The sequence below is a fragment of the Heptranchias perlo genome, unplaced genomic scaffold (genome assembly GCF_035084215.1).
Source record: "Heptranchias perlo isolate sHepPer1 unplaced genomic scaffold, sHepPer1.hap1 HAP1_SCAFFOLD_178, whole genome shotgun sequence".
Taxonomy (NCBI): Eukaryota; Metazoa; Chordata; class Chondrichthyes; order Hexanchiformes; family Hexanchidae; genus Heptranchias; species Heptranchias perlo.
In genome coordinates this window covers 183,121-200,947 of record NW_027139055.1, presented here as the reverse complement: position 1 = coordinate 200,947, position 17,827 = coordinate 183,121, and the positions used below count along the sequence as shown (strand labels likewise).

Here is a 17,827-nt window from a genome sequence, read left to right as displayed (position 1 = left end):
GCGGAGTGGGGAATGGTTCGGTCCACTGGGATCCCGCGGAGTGGGGAATGGTTCAGTCCACTGGGATCCCAGAGAGTGGGGAATGGTTCGGTCCACTGGGATCCCGCGGAGCAGGGAATGGTTCGGTCCATTGGGATCCCGCGGAGTGGGGAATGGTTCGGTCCACTGGGATCCCGCGGAGTGGGGAATGGTTCAGTCCACTGGGATCCCAGAGAGTGGGGAATGGTTCGGTCCACTGGGATCCCGCGGAGCAGGGAATGGTTCGGTCCACCGGGATCCCGCGGAGGGCAGAATGGTTCGGTCCATTGGGACCCCGCGGAGTGGGGAACGGTTCGGTCCATCGGGGGAGCGGGGAACGGACCGGTCCATCGGGGGAGTGGGGAACGGTTCGATCCATCGGGGGAGTGGGGAACGGACCGGTCCATCGGGGGAGCGGGGAACGGATCGATCCATCGGGGGAGTGGGGAACGGACCGGTCCATCGGGGGAGCGGGGAACGGACCGGTCCATCGGGGGAGCGGGGAACGGATCGGTCCATCGGGGGAGCGGGGAACGGACCGGTCCATCGGGGGAGCGGGGAACGGACCGGTCCATCGGGGGAGCGGGGAACGGATCGGTCCATCGGGGGAGTGGGGAACGGACCGGTCCATCGGGGGAGCGGGGAACGGATCGGTCCATCGGGGGAGCGGGGAACGGACCGGTCCATCGGGGGAGCGGGGAACGGTTCGATCCATCGGGGGAGCGGGGAACGGACCGGTCCATCGGGGGAGTGGGGAACGGTTCGATCCATCGGGGGAGCGGGGAACGGACCGGTCCATCGGGGGAGCGGGGAACGGACCGGTCCATCGGGGGAGCGGGGAACGGATCGGTCCATCGGGGGAGCGGGGAACGGACCGGTCCATCGGGGGAGCGGGGAACGGACCGGTCCATCGGGGGAGCGGGGAACGGACCGGTCCATCGGGGGAGCGGGGAACGGACCGGTCCATCGGGGGAGCGGGGAACGGACCGGTCCATCGGGGGAGCGGGGAACGGACCGGTCCATCGGGGGAGCGGGGAACGGACCGGTCCATCGGGGGAGCGGGGAACGGACCGGTCCATCGGGGGAGCGGGGAACGGACCGGTCCATCGGGGGAGCGGGGAACGGTTCGATCCATCGGGGGAGCGGGGAACGGACCGGTCCATCGGGGGAGTGGGGAACGGTTCGATCCATCGGGGGAGCGGGGAACGGACCGGTCCATCGGGGGAGCGGGGAACGGACCGGTCCATCGGGGGAGCGGGGAACGGACCGGTCCATCGGGGGAGCGGGGAACGGACCGGTCCATCGGGGGAGCGGGGAACGGATCGGTCCATCGGGGGAGCGGGGAACGGACCGGTCCATCGGGGGAGCGGGGAACGGATCGGTCCATCGGGGGAGCGGGGAACGGACCGGTCCATCGGGGGAGCGGGGAACGGTTCGATCCATCGGGGGAGCGGGGAACGGACCGGTCCATCGGGGGAGTGGGGAACGGTTCGATCCATCGGGGGAGCGGGGAACGGACCGGTCCATCGGGGGAGCGGGGAACGGACCGGTCCATCGGGGGAGCGGGGAACGGACCGGTCCATCGGGGGAGCGGGGAACGGACCGGTCCATCGGGGGAGCGGGGAACGGTTCGGTCCATCGGGGGAGCGGGGAACGGACCGGTCCATCGGGGGAGCGGGGAACGGATCGGTCCATCGGGGGAGCGGGGAACGGTTCGGTCCATCGGGGGAGCGGGGAACGGTTCGGTCCATCGGGGGAGCGGGGAACGGTTCGATCCCTGACCACCGCGGTGCCAGGGGGCAGGAAGTGGTACGGCCTATTGGTGCTCGGTGATAGGACGCGCGGGGGGGGGGGGGGGGGTTGACGCTCGCGGTGGTTGCCGCGGTTACCTTGCGGCGGAGGTCGCTGGTGGGGGATGGGTCCTTGTTGCAGCCCCGGGCTTTGTCGGGATGATACCTGGGCGGTTGGCGCTTGGACCAGCTGCTGGGCGATCTGCAGTGAGAGAAGCAACGAACACACACAAACATATCATCAGGTCAAGGCAGGGAGAGTACAACACTGTATTTCAATAGACTGCCTCCCTCTCCGTCGATTAATAGCTCCACTCATCAAACGGGAGCCTCCCCGAGATACCAAGGGATCTCGAACCCTTACAACACACCAGAAGGTGACACAAAGGCAGAATGCTTCGGTCCATTGGAATTGCACGGAATAATCAAGGATGAATTTCGGTCGGATGAACGAGGAGAGGCAATATAAACTAAAGGGTCCAATTTTAACAGGGGGTGCAGGAACAGAGAGACCTGGGGGTGTGTGTACACAAATCTTTGAAGGTGGCAGGACAGGACTGTTTAAATAAAGGCATACGGGATCCTGGGCTTTATTAATAGAGGCACAGAGTACAAAAGCAAGGGAGTTATGCTGAACCTTTCTAAAACACTGGTTAGGTCCCAGCTGGAGAATTGTGTCCAATTCTGGGCACCGCACTTTAGGAAGGATGTGAAGGCCTTAGAGAGGGTGCGGAGGAGATTTACCAGAATGGTTCCAGGGATGAGGGGACTCCAGTTATGGGGAGAGACTGGAGAATCTGGGATTGTTCTCCTCAGAGCAGAGAAGGTTAAGGGGAGATTTGATCGAGGGGTTCAAAATCAGGAAGGGTTTTGATGGAGTAAATAAAGAGAAACTGTTTCCAGTGGGCAGGAGGGTCGGTGACCAGAGGACGCAGATTTAAGAGAATCGGGAAAAGAACCAGAGGGGGAGATGAGGAATGTTTTTTGACGCAGCGAGTTGTTCTGATCTGGAATTCACTGCCTGAAAGGGCGGTGGGAGCAGATTCAATAATAACTTTCAAAAGGGGAATCGGAGAAATACTTGAAAGGGAAAAATTTGCAGGGGAAAGAGCAGGGTGGGGGAGTGTGGGATTAATCGGACAGCTCTTTCAAAGAGCCGGCACAGGCCCGATGGGCCGAACGGCCTCCTTCTGTGCTGTAAGATCCCGTGATTTTTGACTTCCTGTCTTCACCTGAGGCTGCTGGGCTGTGGTAGGCCTCACCGGAGATGGGACGGGTGTCCTGGGCAGCAGTTGGCTCATTTTGGCCACGACCAGCTCAGCAATCAGTTGCTTGTCCTCCTCCTGGTGCTCCCCGATCAGAGGCATCGCGCAGTCCATCACCTGGGGGGGGGGGGGGAGAGAAAAAACAACAGGACAACTTCACAGGGGGGTCGCGGGGAGCGGGTGGCTGAGGAATGTAAGAAAAAGATTGAGATGTTGACAGGACAAGACTCCTTGCAAATACAAAGATTATTGCCTTTGTGACAGGGTGAGGCCAACGGAGACTCGAAAAGGCACTGGCTATTCGACCTCGATGGCTGCGCAGATGGACGTGGGGCCATTGTATTGAGCAGTCCAAAGTTATTCCAAAGCCCGTATCCCGCCAGTGCAATCCTGGTTCAGTAACTTACGCTGCCCAATTGGCTATTCCTCATTCCTGAGCCTGGCCACTGAGTGTTGGCTATTCAACCACAGAAGGCAATCAGAGCCAAACCTGATCCTTCCCTCACCTGAGAGCCACGCACCCTCCAGCAACAGAGGTCATTGGGCAGTGATCAGAAATCGGGCTTCCTGACTGATTATTTCGGTTCACTACCCCGAGGTCAATGAACAACCCCAAAGGCCATCCAGGTTCAGGTCAGATACATCAAGACAAACCCACCTCAACCGTATCCCTCAATCCCACCTACCCACCTCAACCGTATCCCTCAGCCCCACCTACCCACCTCAACCGTATCCCTCAGCCCCACCTACCCACCTCAACCATATCCCTCAATCCCACCTACCCACCTCAACCGTATCCCTCAATCCCACCTACTCACCTCAACCATATCCCTCAATCCCACCTACTCACCTCAACCATATCCCTCAGCCCCACCTACCCACCTCAACCGTATCCCTCAGCCCCACCTACCCACCTCAACCGTATCCCTCAGCCCCACCTACCCACCTCAACCGTATCCCTCAGCCCCACCTACCCACCTCAACCGTATCCCTCAATCCCACCTACCCACCTCAACCGTATCCCTCAATCCCACCTACCCACCTCAACTGTATCCCTCAATCCCACCTACCCACCTCAACCGTATCCCTCAGCCCCACCTACCCACCTCAACCATATCCCTCAATCCCACCTACTCACCTCAACTATATCCCTCAATCCCACCTACCCACCTCAACCGTATCCCTCAGCCCCACCTACCCACCTCAACCGTATCCCTCAATCCCACCTACCCACCTCAACCGTATCCCTCAATCCCACCTACCCACCTCAACCGTATCCCTCAATCCCACCTACCCACCTCAACCGTATCCCTCAGCCCCACCTACTCACCTCAACCATATCCCTCAATCCCACCTACCCACCTCAACCGTATCCCTCAATCCCACCTACCCACCTCAACCGTATCCCTCAGCCCCACCTACCCACCTCAACCGTATCCCTCAGCCCCACCTACTCACCTCAACCGTATCCCTCAATCCCACCTACCCACCTCAACCGTATCCCTCAGCCCCACCTACCCACCTCAACCGTATCCCTCAATCCCACCTACTCACCTCAACCGTATCCCTCAATCCCACCTACCCACCTCAACCGTATCCCTCAATCCCACCTACCCACCTCAACCGTATCCCTCAGCCCCACCTACCCACCTCAACCGTATCCCTCAGCCCCACCTACTCACCTCAACCGTATCCCTCAATCCCACCTACCCACCTCAACCGTATCCCTCAATCCCACCTACCCACCTCAACTATATCCCTCAATCCCACCTAAACTATATCCCTCAATCCCACCTACTGCCCATATCCCTCGATCCCACCGTCTCCCCATGTCCCTCGATCCCACCTACTCCCCATATCCCTCGATCCCACCTTCTCCCCATATCCCTCAATCCCACCTACCCACCTACTCCCCATATCCCTCGATCCCACCTACTCCCCATATCCCTCGATCCCACCTACTCCCCATATCCCTCGATCCCACCGTCTCCCCATATCCCTCAATCCCACCTAAACTATATGCCTCAATCCCACCGACTGCCCATATACCTCGATCCCACCGTCTCCCCATGTCCCTCGATCCCACCTACTCCCCATATCCCTCGATCCCACCTTCTCCCCATATCCCTCAATCCCACCTTCTCCCCATTTCCCTCAATCCCACCTACTGCCCATATCCCTCGATCCCACCGTCTCCCCATATCCCTCGATCCCACCGTCTCCCCATATCCCTCGATCCCACCGTCTCCCCATATCCCTCGATCCCATCTTCTCCCCATATCCCTCAATCCCACCTACTCCCCATATCCCTCAATCCCACCTACCCACCTTCTCCTCCTATCCCTCAACCCCATCTGTAGCTTGACTCCAAATCATGCCTCTTTACAGGACCTGGCTTGCCATTCAGACAGCTCTTAAAGTGAATTACAATGAAATCCATGACTTGCTACTTCGGCAAATACAGCACAGCGAAATCCCACAGACAGTAACAAGATGAATTTGGTGGGTGTTGTTTCAGGGATAAATATCGGCCCCAGGACACCGGGGAGAACTCCCCCCACCTCCTGCTCTTCTCCAAATAGCGGCCGTGGGATCTTTCACGCCCACCTGAGAGGGCAGACGGGGCCTCGGTTTAACGTCTCATCCTGAAAGACGGCCCCTCCGACAGTGCGGCGCTCCCTCAGTTCTGTCGGGGCCTGGGTTACGGGGCTCGAGTCTCTGGAGTGGGGGCTCGAACCCCTGACCTCTCGACTCAGAGCGGGGGGTGGGAGAGTGAGACTGACTGAGCCAAACTGACAATCCATCAGGGAATCAAAGACTGTGATCCCACAAAGCACATGGAAAATCCCCAAATCCTGTGGGATTTGACAATAAATCGCAGCTCCTGATCATGTTTCACACCAAACTGGTGATTGCGACAACTTGGCCAGTCGGCCCGATGAATGAACAATGACCCGACACAGAAAAAGAGGCCACGATAAACACCTCTCACCAATCGTCAGAGAAACATGTTCTCACGGACGATTGGAAATGCAGTTCCCTTCGTCACTGAAGGGGGACAACGTCGAGACGGTCAATGGGCTGCAGTCTCCAAGGACATCCACAGGATCCCCCACCATCCATTCTTTGCTGGACGTTGTCACTGAGATGTTGGTCCCTCCATTTCATCACCATTTCATTTCAGACAAATTTATCTCCGCGAACAACAAACCCAAATACATCTGAGAAAGCACAGAGCCCAATATTGAGATACAGCTTTGTTCAAGAGTGTTACGGTGAGGGGTGTGGAGTATATCAGAGTGTTACAGTGAGGGGTGTGGGATATATCAGAGTGTTACACTGAGGGGTGTGGGATATATCAGAGTGTTACAGTGAGGGGTGTGGGATATATCAGAGTGTTACAGTGAGGGGTGTGGGGTATATCAGAGTGTTACAGTGAGGGGTGTGGGATATATCAGAGTGTTACAGTGAGCGGTGTGGGATATATCAGAGTGTTACAGTGAGGGGTGTGGGGTATATCAGAGTGTGACAGTGAGGGGTGTGGGGTATATCAGAGTGTTACAGTGAGGGGTGTGGGATATATCAGAGTGTTACAGTGAGCGGTGTGGGATATATCAGAGTGTTACAGTGAGGGGTGTGGGGTATATCAGAGTGTTACAGTGAGCGGTGTGGGATATATCAGAGTGTTACAGTGAGGGGTGTGGGGTATATCAGAGTGTGACAGTGAGGGGTGTGGGGTATATCAGAGTGTTACAGTGAGGGGTGTGGGATATATCAGAGTGTTACAGTGAGGGGTGTGGGATATATCAGAGTGTTACAGTGAGGGGTGTGGGGTATATCAGAGTGTTACAGTGAGGGGTGTGGGATATATCAGAGTGTTACAGTGAGCGGTGTGGGATATATCAGAGTGTTACAGTGAGGGGTGTGGGGTATATCAGAGTGTGACAGTGAGGGGTGTGGGGTATATCAGAGTGTTACAGTGAGGGGTGTGGGATATATCAGAGTGTTACAGTGAGGGGTGTGGGATATATCAGAGTGTTACAGTGAGGGGTGTGGGGTATATCAGAGTGTTACAGTGAGGGGTGTGGGATATATCAGAGTGTTACAGTGAGGGGTGTGGGATATATCAGAGTGTTACAGTGAGGGGTGTGGAGTATATCAGAGTGTTACAGTGAGGGGTGTGGGATATATCAGAGTGTTACAGTGAGGGGTGTGGGGGATATCAGAGTGTTACAGTGAGCGGTGTGGGATATATCAGAGTGTTACAGTGAGGGGTGTGGGGTATATCAGAGTGTTACAGTGAGGGGTGTGGGATATATCAGAGTGTTACAGTGAGGGGTGTGGGGTATATCAGAGTGTTACAGTGAGGGGTGTGGGATATATCAGAGTGTTACAGTGAGGGGTGTGGGATATATCAGAGTGTTACAGTGAGGGGTGTGGGGTATATCAGAGTGTTACAGTGAGGGTTGTGGGATATATCAGAGTGTTACAGTGAGGGGTGTGGGATATATCAGAGTTTTACAGTGAGGGGTGTGGGATATATCAGAGTGTTACAGTGAGGGGTGTGGGGTATATCAGAGTGTTACAGTGAGGGGTGTGGGATATATCAGAGTGTTACAGTGAGGGGTGTGGGGTATATCAGAGTGTTACAGTGAGGGGTGTGGGATATATCAGAGTGTTACTGTGAGGGGTGTGGGATATATCAGAGTGTTACAGTGAGGGGTGCGGGATATATCAGAGTGTTACAGTGAGGGGTGTGGGATATATCAGAGTGTTACAGTGAGCGGTGTGGGGTATATCAGAGTGTTACAGTGAGGGGTGTGGGGTATATCAGAGTGTTACAGTGAGGGGTGTGGGATATATCAGAGTGTTACAGTGAGGGGTGTGGGATATATCAGAGTGTTACAGTGAGGGGTGTGGGGTATATCAGAGTGTTACAGTGAGCGGTGTGGGGTATATCAGAGTGTTACAGTGAGGGGTGTGGGGTATATCAGAGTGTTACAGTGAGGGGTGTGGGATATATCAGAGTGTTACAGTGAGGGGTGTGGGATATATCAGAGTGTTACAGTGAGGGGTGTGGGGTATATCAGAGTGTTACAGTGAGGGGTGTGGGGTATATCAGAGTGTTACAGTGAGGGGTGTGGGGTATATCAGAGTGTTACAGTGAGGGGTGTGGGGTATATCAGAGTGTTACAGTGAGGGGTGTGGGATATATCAGAGTGTTACAGTGAGGGGTGTGGGATATATCAGGGTGTTACAGTGAGGGGTGTGGGATATATCAGAGTGTTACAGTGAGGGGTGTGGGGTATATCAGAGTGTTACAGTGAGGGGTGTGGGGTATATCAGAGTGTTACAGTGAGGGGTGTGGGATATATCAGAGTGTTACAGTGAGGGGTGTGGGGTATATCAGAGTGTTACAGTGAGGGGTGTGGGGTATATCAGAGTGTTACAGTGAGGGGTGTGGGGTATATCAGAGTGTTGCAGTGAGGTGTGTGGGATATATCAGAGTGTTACAGTGAGGGGTGTGGGATATATCAGAGTGTTACAGTGAGGGGTGTGGGGTATATCAGAGTGTTACAGTGAGGGGTGTGGGATATATCAGAGTGTTACAGTGAGGGGTGTGGGGTATATCAGAGTGTTACAGTGAGGGGTGTGGGATATATCAGAGTGTTACAGTGAGGGGTGTGGGATATATCAGAGTGTTACAGTGAGGGGTGTGGGATATATCAGAGTGTTACAGTGAGGGGTGTGGGATATATCAGAGTGTTACAGTGAGGGGTGTGGGATATATCAGAGTGTTACAGTGAGGGGTGTGGGGTATATCAGAGTGTTACAGTGAGGGGTGTGGGATATATCAGAGTGTTACAGTGAGGGGTGTGGGATATATCAGAGTGTTACAGTGAGGGGTGTGGGAAATATCAGAGTGTTACAGTGAGGGGTGTGGGGTATATCAGAGTGTTACAGTGAGGGGTGTGGGATATATCAGAGTGTTACAGTGAGGGGTGTGGGGTATATCAGAGTGTTACAGTGAGGGGTGTGGGATATATCAGAGTGTTACAGTGAGGGGTGTGGGATATATCAGAGTGTTACAGTGAGGGGTGTGGGGTATATCAGAGTGTTACAGTGAGGGGTGTGGGATATATCAGAGTGTTACAGTGAGGGGTGTGGGGTATATCAGAGTGTTACAGTGAGGGGTGTGGGGTATATCAGAGTGTTACAGTGAGGGGTGTGGGATATATCAGAGTGTTACAGTGAGGGGTGTGGGATATATCAGAGTGTTACAGTGAGGGGTGTGGGAAATATCAGAGTGTTACAGTGAGGGGTGTGGGGTATATCAGAGTGTTACAGTGAGGGGTGTGGGATATATCAGAGTGTTACAGTGAGGGGTGTGGGGTATATCAGAGTGTTACAGTGAGGGGTGTGGGATATATCAGAGTGTTACAGTGAGGGGTGTGGGGTATATCAGAGTGTTACAGTGAGGGGTGTGGGATATATCAGAGTGTTACAGTGAGGGGTGTGGGGTATATCAGAGTGTTACAGTGAGGGGTGTGGGATATATCAGAGTGTTACAGTGAGGGGTGTGGGGTATATCAGAGTGTTACAGTGAGGGGTGTGGGATATATCAGAGTGTTGCACTGTAACACTCTGATATATCCCACACCCCTCCTTCTCCTCTTCTCTCTCTGCTCTCTCCTTCCTGCTTCCTCCTTCTCTCTCTCTCCGTCTCACTCCTTTTCCCCTCCTTCTCTCTCTCCGTCTCCCTCCTTCTCTCTCTCCGCCTCACTCCTGCTCCCTACTTCTCTCTCTCTCCATCTCCCCCCTTCTCCCCTTCTCTCTCCCTTCTGCTCCCTCCTTCTCTCTCTCTCCATCTCCCTCCTTCCCCCTCTCTCTTCTCCATCCCTCCTGCTCCCTCCTTCTCTTTCTCTCTCCATCTCCCTCCTGCTCCCCTTCTCTCCTTTTTCCTCCTGCTACCTCCTTCTCTCTCTCTCTCTCCATCTCCCTCCTTCACCACGTACCTCTCTCTCCGTCTCGTTCCTGCTGCCCTTCTCCCTCTCTGTCTCCCTCCTTCACTCGCTCCACCTACCCTCCTGCTCACCTTCTCTCTCTCTCTCTCTCTCTCTCCTGCTCCCAGTTTCACTCTGCTCCGTCCCTCATCCTCCGACACAGACGCCCTCCTGGAACCGACCAACTTTCACAATCCTGGCTTACGACATCGCTGACCAACTGGTGAAGCAACCAGATAGTGTTTGGAGGGACATCGAAAGCTGTTGACGTCTGAGAATGAGTTCAGAGCTTTCGCTGAGCTTGACCAGCGGACAAATAATAACCTGCTCTGCTGGCTGCAAAAAACCAATGGGACTTTTGTTATAAACGGCACCAAGTTTCAGGCTTTGCATTTATATTGCCATCTAATGGGTCTCACTTGCGACTCAGAGTCTTAAGGCCACGTGTTTCAGCCCCCACTCCAGAGACTCGAGCCCCGTAATCCAGGCCCACACACTCCCCCCGGTGCCGGGACTGAGGGAGCGCCGCACTGTCGGAGGGGCCGTCTTTCGGGTAGGACTGATAAGATCCCACGGCCGCTACTGGAAGAAGAGCAGAGACGGGGAGGGGGGAGAGTTCTCCCCAGTGTCCTGGGGCCGATATTTATCCCTCAGTCGACATCGCTGGAAAGCAGATGATCTGGTCGTTTATCACGTTGGCAGTTTGTGGGATCTTGCTGTGCGCAAATTGGCTGCCGCGTTTCCTACATTACAACAGTGACTACACTTCGAAAGTACTTCATTGGCTGGGAAGGGCTTTGGGACGTCCTGAGGTGGTGAAAGGGGCCGGAGAAATGGGAGTTTGCTCCTCATTGTCAGTGGAATATCGATCCCCCAATGAATGAATGGACATGAGCGACTGGTCCCAGGATCAATCTCTGGTCTGTCTTCAGGTCTCAGCCTCACCATCAGGGACCCCTTTTATAGAGGGAGTCTCACCATCAGGGACCCCTTTTATAGAGGGAGTCTCACCATCAGGGACCCCTTTTATAGAGGGAGTCTCACCATCAGGGACCCCTTTTATAGAGGGAGTCTCACCATCAGGGACCCCTTTTATAGAGGGAGTCTCACCATCAGGGACCCCTTTTATAGAGGGAGTCTCTCCATCAGGGACCCCTTTTATGGAGAGAGTCTCACCATCAGGGACCCCTTTTATAGAGGGAGTCTCACCATCAGGGACCCCTTTTATAGAGGGAGTCTCACCATCAGGGACCCCTTTTATAGAGGGAGTCTCTCCATCAGGGACCCCTTTTATAGAGAGAGTCTCACCATCAGGGACCCCTTTTATAGAGGGAGTCTCACCATCAGGGACCCCTTTTATAGAGGGAGTCTCACCATCAGGGACCCCTTTTATAGAGGGAGTCTCACCATCAGGGACCCCTTTTATAGAGGGAGTCTCACCATCAGGGACCCCTTTTATAGAGGGAGTCTCTCCATCAGGGACCCCTTTTATGGAGAGAGTCTCACCATCAGGGACCCGTTTTATAGAGGGAGTCTCACCATCAGGGACCCCTTTTATAGAGGGAGTCTCACCATCAGGGACCCCTTTTATAGAGGGAGTCTCTCCATCAGGGACCCCATTTATAGAGAGAGTCTCACCATCAGGGACCCCTTTTATAGAGGGAGTCTCACCATCAGGGACCCCTTTTATAGAGGGAGTCTCACCATCAGGGACCCCTTTTATAGAGGGAGTCTCACCATCAGGGACCCCTTTTATAGAGGGAGTCTCACCATCAGGGACCCCTTTTATAGAGGGAGTCTCTCCATCAGGGACCCCTTTTATGGAGAGAGTCTCACCATCAGGGACCCCTTTTATAGAGGGAGTCTCACCATCAGGGACCCCTTTTATAGAGGGAGTCTCACCATCAGGGACCCCTTTTATAGAGGGAGTCTCTCCATCAGGGACCCCTTTTATGGAGAGAGTCTCACCATCAGGGACCCCTTTTATAGAGGGAGTCTCACCATCAGGGACCCCTTTTATAGAGGTACAGCACGGGTTAGATACAGAGTAAAGCTCCCTCTAGCACGGGTTAGATACAGAGTAAAGCTCCCTCTACACTGTTCCATCAAACACTCTCAGGGCAGGTACAGCACGGGTTAGATACAGGGTAAAGCTCCCTCTACACTGTCCCATCAAACACTCCCAGGGTAGGTACAGGGAAAAATTTTGTTACTATTTTTTTTCTTATAGAAGTAAAGGGAATTAGGGGTTATGGGGAGCGGGCAGGAAATTGGACATGAAGCTGAGTTCGGATCGGTCAATGCGCTGTGGGTGGCGGAGAGGGCCCAGGGGCTATGTGGCCGGGTCCTGCTCCGACTTCTTGTGTTCTTTAGATTTGTGGTTGGGATCAGATCAGCCATGATCTTATTGAATGGCGGAGCAGGCTCGAGGGGCCGATTGGCCTACTCCTGCTCCAATTTCTTATGTTCTTATGTTCTTATGTTCTTATAGAGGGAGTCTCTCCATCAGGGACCCCTTTTATAGAGAGAGTCTCACCATCAGGGACCCCTTTTATAGAGGGAGTCTCACCATCAGGGACCCCTTTTATAGAGAGAGTCTCACCATCAGGGACCCCTTTTATAGAGGGAGTCTCACCATCAGGGACCCCTTTTATAGAGAGAGTCTCACCATCAGGGACCCCTTTTATAGAGGGAGTCTCACCATCAGGGACCCCTTTTATAGAGGGAGTCTCACCATCAGGGACCCCTTTTATAGAGGGAGTCTCACCATCGGGGACCCCTTTTATAGAGGGAGTCTCACCATCGGGGACCCCTTTTATAGAGGGAGTCTCACCATCGGGGACCCCTTTTATAGAGGGAGTCTCACCATCGGGGACCCCTTTTATAGAGAGAGTCTCACCATCAGGGACCCCTTTTATAGAGAGAGTCTCACAATCAGGGACCCCTTTTATCGAGAGAGTCTCACCATCAGGGACCCCTTTTATAGAGAGAGTCTCACCATCAGGGACCCCTTTTATAGAGAGAGTCTCACCATCAGGGACCCCTTTTATAGAGGGAGTCTCACCATCAGGGACCCCTTTTATAGAGGGAGTCTCACCATCAGGGACCCCTTTTATAGAGGGAGTCTCACCATCGGGGACCCCTTTTATAGAGGGAGTCTCACCATCGGGGACCCCTTTTATAGAGGGAGTCTCACCATCGGGGACCCCTTTTATAGAGGGAGTCTCACCATCGGGGACCCCTTTTATAGAGAGAGTCTCACCATCAGGGACCCCTTTTATAGAGAGAGTCTCACAATCAGGGACCCCTTTTATCGAGAGAGTCTCACCATCAGGGACCCCTTTTATAGAGAGAGTCTCACCATCAGGGACCCCTTTTATAGAGGGAGTCTCACAATCAGGGACCCCTTTTATCGAGAGAGTCTCACCATCAGGGACCCCTTTTATAGAGGGAGTCTCACCATCAGGGACCCCTTTTATAGAGGGATCTCGGAGAGCCTGAAGGAGGCCAGATCAGGCCTCCTGGGCTTTCAGCCAGCTGAGAGTAGGCTGGGAATGAGCCTGCATAATTTTCAAGGTCTTTCTTACAAAAACAGTCCTAATTTCGAAGCTCGCTGATCTCCGAGTTGTCAAAGGCTGAGTCATTAAAATCACTGCTTTCTCCAGTGACCTTCGGAATTAGGAAATCTATTTCTTGGAATAAATACCTTCACCGTTATTCAATAGGAAATCTCTGAGCCTGCGTTGTTCATGTTTTAAGCCTTTCATCTGCTTCTCTCTCCCGCCCACTCCTTCCAATCTTCCGATTTTCAAGAGGAGCAATCGAGAGAGGGTTTAGGAGACATTTCTTGACACGGAGAGTTGTTCGAGCATGAAATGCTTTGCCACATTGAGCGGCTGAGGCAGAAACCACAGAATCTTTTAAAGGAATATTGGATAAATATTTGAAGCAGAGTAAGATACAGGAAGAGAGCGGGGCAGTGGGATTAGTTTGGGGATTGATACAGGGCTATGGGGAGAGAGTGGGGCAGTGGGATTAGTTTGGGGATTGATACAGGGCTATGGGGAGAGAGTGGGGCAGTGGGATTAGTTTGGGGATTGATACAGGGCTATGGGGAGAGAGTGGGGCAGTGGGATTAGTTTGGGGATTGATACAGGGCTATGGGGAGAGAGCGGGGCAGTGGGATTAGTTTGGGGATTGATACACGGCTATGGGGAGAGAGCGGGGCAGTGGGATTAGTTTGGGGATTGATACAGGGCTATGGGGAGAGAGCGGGGCAGTGGGATTAGTTTGGGGATTGATACAGGGCTATGGGGAGAGAGTGGGGCAGTGGGATTAGTTTGGGGATTGATACAGGGCTATGGGGGGAGAGTGGGGCAGTGGGATTAGTTTGGGGATTGATACAGGGCTATGGGGAGAGAGTGGGGCAGTGGGATTAGTTTGGGGATTGATACAGGGCTATGGGGAGAGAGCGGGGCAGTGGGATTAGTTTGGGGATTGATACAGGGCTATGGGGAGAGAGCGGGGCAGTGGGATTAGTTTGGGGATTGATACAGGGCTATGGGGAGAGAGTGGGACAGTGGGATTAGTTTGGGGATTGATACAGGGCTATGGGGAGAGAGTGGGGCAGTGGGATTAGTTTGGGGATTGATACAGGGCTATGGGGAGAGAGCGGGGCAGTGGGATTAGTTTGGGGATTGATACAGGGCTATGGGGAGAGAGCGGGGCAGTGGGATCTGAGACTGTCCTCGCTCGATATCCCGGTCCACGTTCTTGTATTTAAAGACCGTCCCAGCGAGTTTCAAAGTGGAGACAAATCGGGGAATGGAAAAGACGATTTGCACCTTTCAAAAGCTCCAAAAGCCCTTTTTGAAGTAGGAAACTCGGCAGCTACTTTGCGCACAGCAAGATCCCACAAACAGCAAATGAGATAATGATGTTGGCCCCAGGGCACCGGGGAGAACTCCCGCTCCCCCCCCCTCGCCCTCCCTCTGCTCTTCTTCCAGTAGCGGCCGTGGGATCTTTTACGTCCACCCGAGAGGGGCAGACGGGGGGGGCCTCGTTTTGACGTCTCGTCCCGAGAGACGGCCCCCTCCGGCAGGGCGGCGCTCCCTCGGTACCGGCATCGAGGAGGGGGAGTGTCCGGGCCTGGATTACGGGGGCTCGAGTCTGTGGAGTGAGGGGGGGGGACACACAAATGGACACCGGAAGAGGGCCCAGCAGTTGTGGATCAGAAAACTTTTAACTTGAATGGTTGGCGTTCATCCCCAGCTGGCAAAGCCGCACCGCGTGGACCTCTCACCTCGATGATGTGGTCTCGCCCATCTTTTCCATGAATGGCCTCCACCGCACAGATTTCCAGCCCTCCGAACATCTCTGAGCATTCGTCAGCCCACAGCTTGTACCTGTGGGCAGACGGTGAAGAAGGGGCAGGTTGGCACATTGACAAGCTGGGTCGACATAGCTCCTCTTGGAGTGTAAGCTGCAGTTCGAGACTCTGCTGTGCGAGGCCCTCCCCTCCTCTCTCAGGGCCTCCCCTCCTCTCTCAGGGCCTCCCCTCCTCTCTCAGGCCCTGGACTCCTCTCTCAGACCCTCCCCTCCTCTCTCAGACCCTGGACTCCTCTCTCAGACCCTCCCCTCCTCTCTCAGACCCTCCCCTCCTCTCTCAGACCCTGGACTCCTCTCTCAGACCCTCCCCTCCTCTCTCAGACCCTCCCCTCCTCTCTCAGACCCTCCCCTCCTCTCTCAGACCCTCCCCTCCTCTCTCAGACCCTCCCCTCCTCTCTCAGACCCTGGACTCCTCTCTCAGGCCCTGGACTCCTCTCTCAGACCCTCCCCTCCTCTCTCAGACCCTCCCCTCCTCTCTCAGGGCCTCCCCTCCTCTCTCAGGGCCTGGACTCCTCTCTCAGGGCCTTCCCTCCTCTCTCAGGGCCTCCCCTCCTCTCTCAGGGCCTTCCCTCATCTCTCAGGCCCTCCCCTCCTCTCTCAGACCCTGGACTCCTCTCTCAGACCCTCCCCTCCTCTCTCAGGGCCTTCCCTCCTCTCTCAGACCCTCCCCTCCTCTCTCAGACCCTCCCCTCCTCTCTCAGACCCTCCCCTCCTCTCTCAGACCCTGGACTCCTCTCTCAGGCCCTGGACTCCTCTCTCAGGCCCTGGACCCCTCTCTCAGGCCCTGGACTCCTCTCTCAGGGCCTTCCCTCCTCTCTCAGGCCCTGGACTCCTCTCTCAGACCCTCCCCTCCTCTCTCAGGCCCTCCCCTCCTCTCTCAGGCCCTGGACTCCTCTCTCAGGCCCTGGACTCCTCTCTCAGGCCCTGGACCCCTCTCTCAGGCCCTGGACTCCTCTCTCAGGCCCTCCCCTCCTCTCTCAGGCCCTGGACTCCTCTCTCAGGCCCTGGACTCCTCTCTCAGACCCTGGACTCCTCTCTCAGGCCCTGGACTCCTCTCTCAGGCCCTCCCCTCCTCTCTCAGACCCTGGACTCCTCTCTCAGGCCCTCCCCTCCTCTCTCAGGCCCTGGACTCCTCTCTCAGGCCCTGGACTCCTCTCTCAGACCCTGGACTCCTCTCTCAGGCCCTGGACACCTCTCTCAGGCCCTGGACTCCTCTCTCAGACCCTGGACTCCTCTCTCAGGCCCTCCCCTCCTCTCTCAGACCCTGGACTCCTCTCTCAGGCCCTGGACTCCTCTCTCAGGCCCTGGACTCCTCTCTCAGGCCCTGGACTCCTCCCTCAGGCCCTGGACTCCTCTCTCAGGCCCTGGACAACACTCTCAGGCCCTGGACTCCTATCTCAGTCCCTGGACTCCTCTCTCAGGCCCTGGACACCTCTCTCAGACCCTGGACTCCTCTCTCAGGCCCTGGACTCCTCTCTCAGACCCTGGACTCCTCTCTCAGGCCCTGGACTCCTCTCTCAGACCCTGGACTCCTCTCTCAGGCCCTCCGCTCCTCTCTCAGGCCCTGGACTCCTCTCTCAGGCCCTGGACTCCTCTCTCAGGCCCTGGACTCCTCTCTCAGGCCCTGGACTCCTCTCTCAGGCCCTGGACTCCTCTCTCAGGCCCTGGACTCCTCTCTCAGGCCCTGGACTCCTCTCTCAGACCCTGGACTCCTCCCTCAGGCCCTGGACTCCTCTCTCAGGCCCTGGACTCCTCTCTCAGGCCCTGGACTCCTCTCTCAGGCCCTCCGCTCCTCTCTCAGGCCCTGGACTCCTCTCTCAGGCCCTGGACTCCTCTCTCAGGCCCTGGACTCCTCTCTCAGGCCCTGGACTCCTCTCTCAGACCCTAGACTCCTCTCTCAGGCCCTGGACTCCTCTCTCAGGCCCTGGACTCCTCTCTCAGGCCCTGGACTCCTCTCTCAGGCCCTCCGCTCCTCTCTCAGGCCCTGGACCCCTCTCTCAGACCCTGGACTCCTCTCTCAGGCCCTGGACTCCTCTCTCAGGCCCTGGACTCCTCTCTCAGACCCTGGACTCCTCTCTCAGGCCCTGGACCCCTCTCTCAGGCCCTGGACCCCTCTCTCAGACCCTGGACTCCTCTCTCAGGCCCTGGACTCCTCTCTCAGGCCCTGGACTCCTCTCTCAGGCCCTGGACTCCTCTCTCAGGCCATGGACTCCTCTCTCATGCCCTGGACTCCTCTCTCAGGCCCTGGACTCCTCTCTCAGGCCTGTTCTCCAGCCTCGGGCCCTGCACTTTCTTTGATCTGCTGTCTCCATCCTCTCGTCTTGCCGAAAGCCCTCTTGGTGCTCAGTCACCCGTTCACCCC

The 17,827-nt window shown here is 55.5% G+C and overlaps 1 protein-coding gene across 1 annotated transcript in view; it reads right to left on the bottom strand.

The window, feature by feature from the left end:
* The window catches only part of LOC137309706 (synapsin-1-like), a 207,811-nt gene that overhangs the window by 11,906 nt on the left and 178,078 nt on the right, over positions 1-17,827 (bottom strand). The window contains exons 9-11 of the mRNA XM_067977785.1: positions 15,380-15,482; positions 3,041-3,190; positions 1,908-2,010 (exon numbers count right to left, since the gene is read on the bottom strand). Of these exons, the coding sequence (XP_067833886.1) occupies positions 1,908-2,010; positions 3,041-3,190; positions 15,380-15,482 (356 nt within the window). The remainder of the gene's footprint in view (positions 1-1,907; positions 2,011-3,040; positions 3,191-15,379; positions 15,483-17,827) is intronic.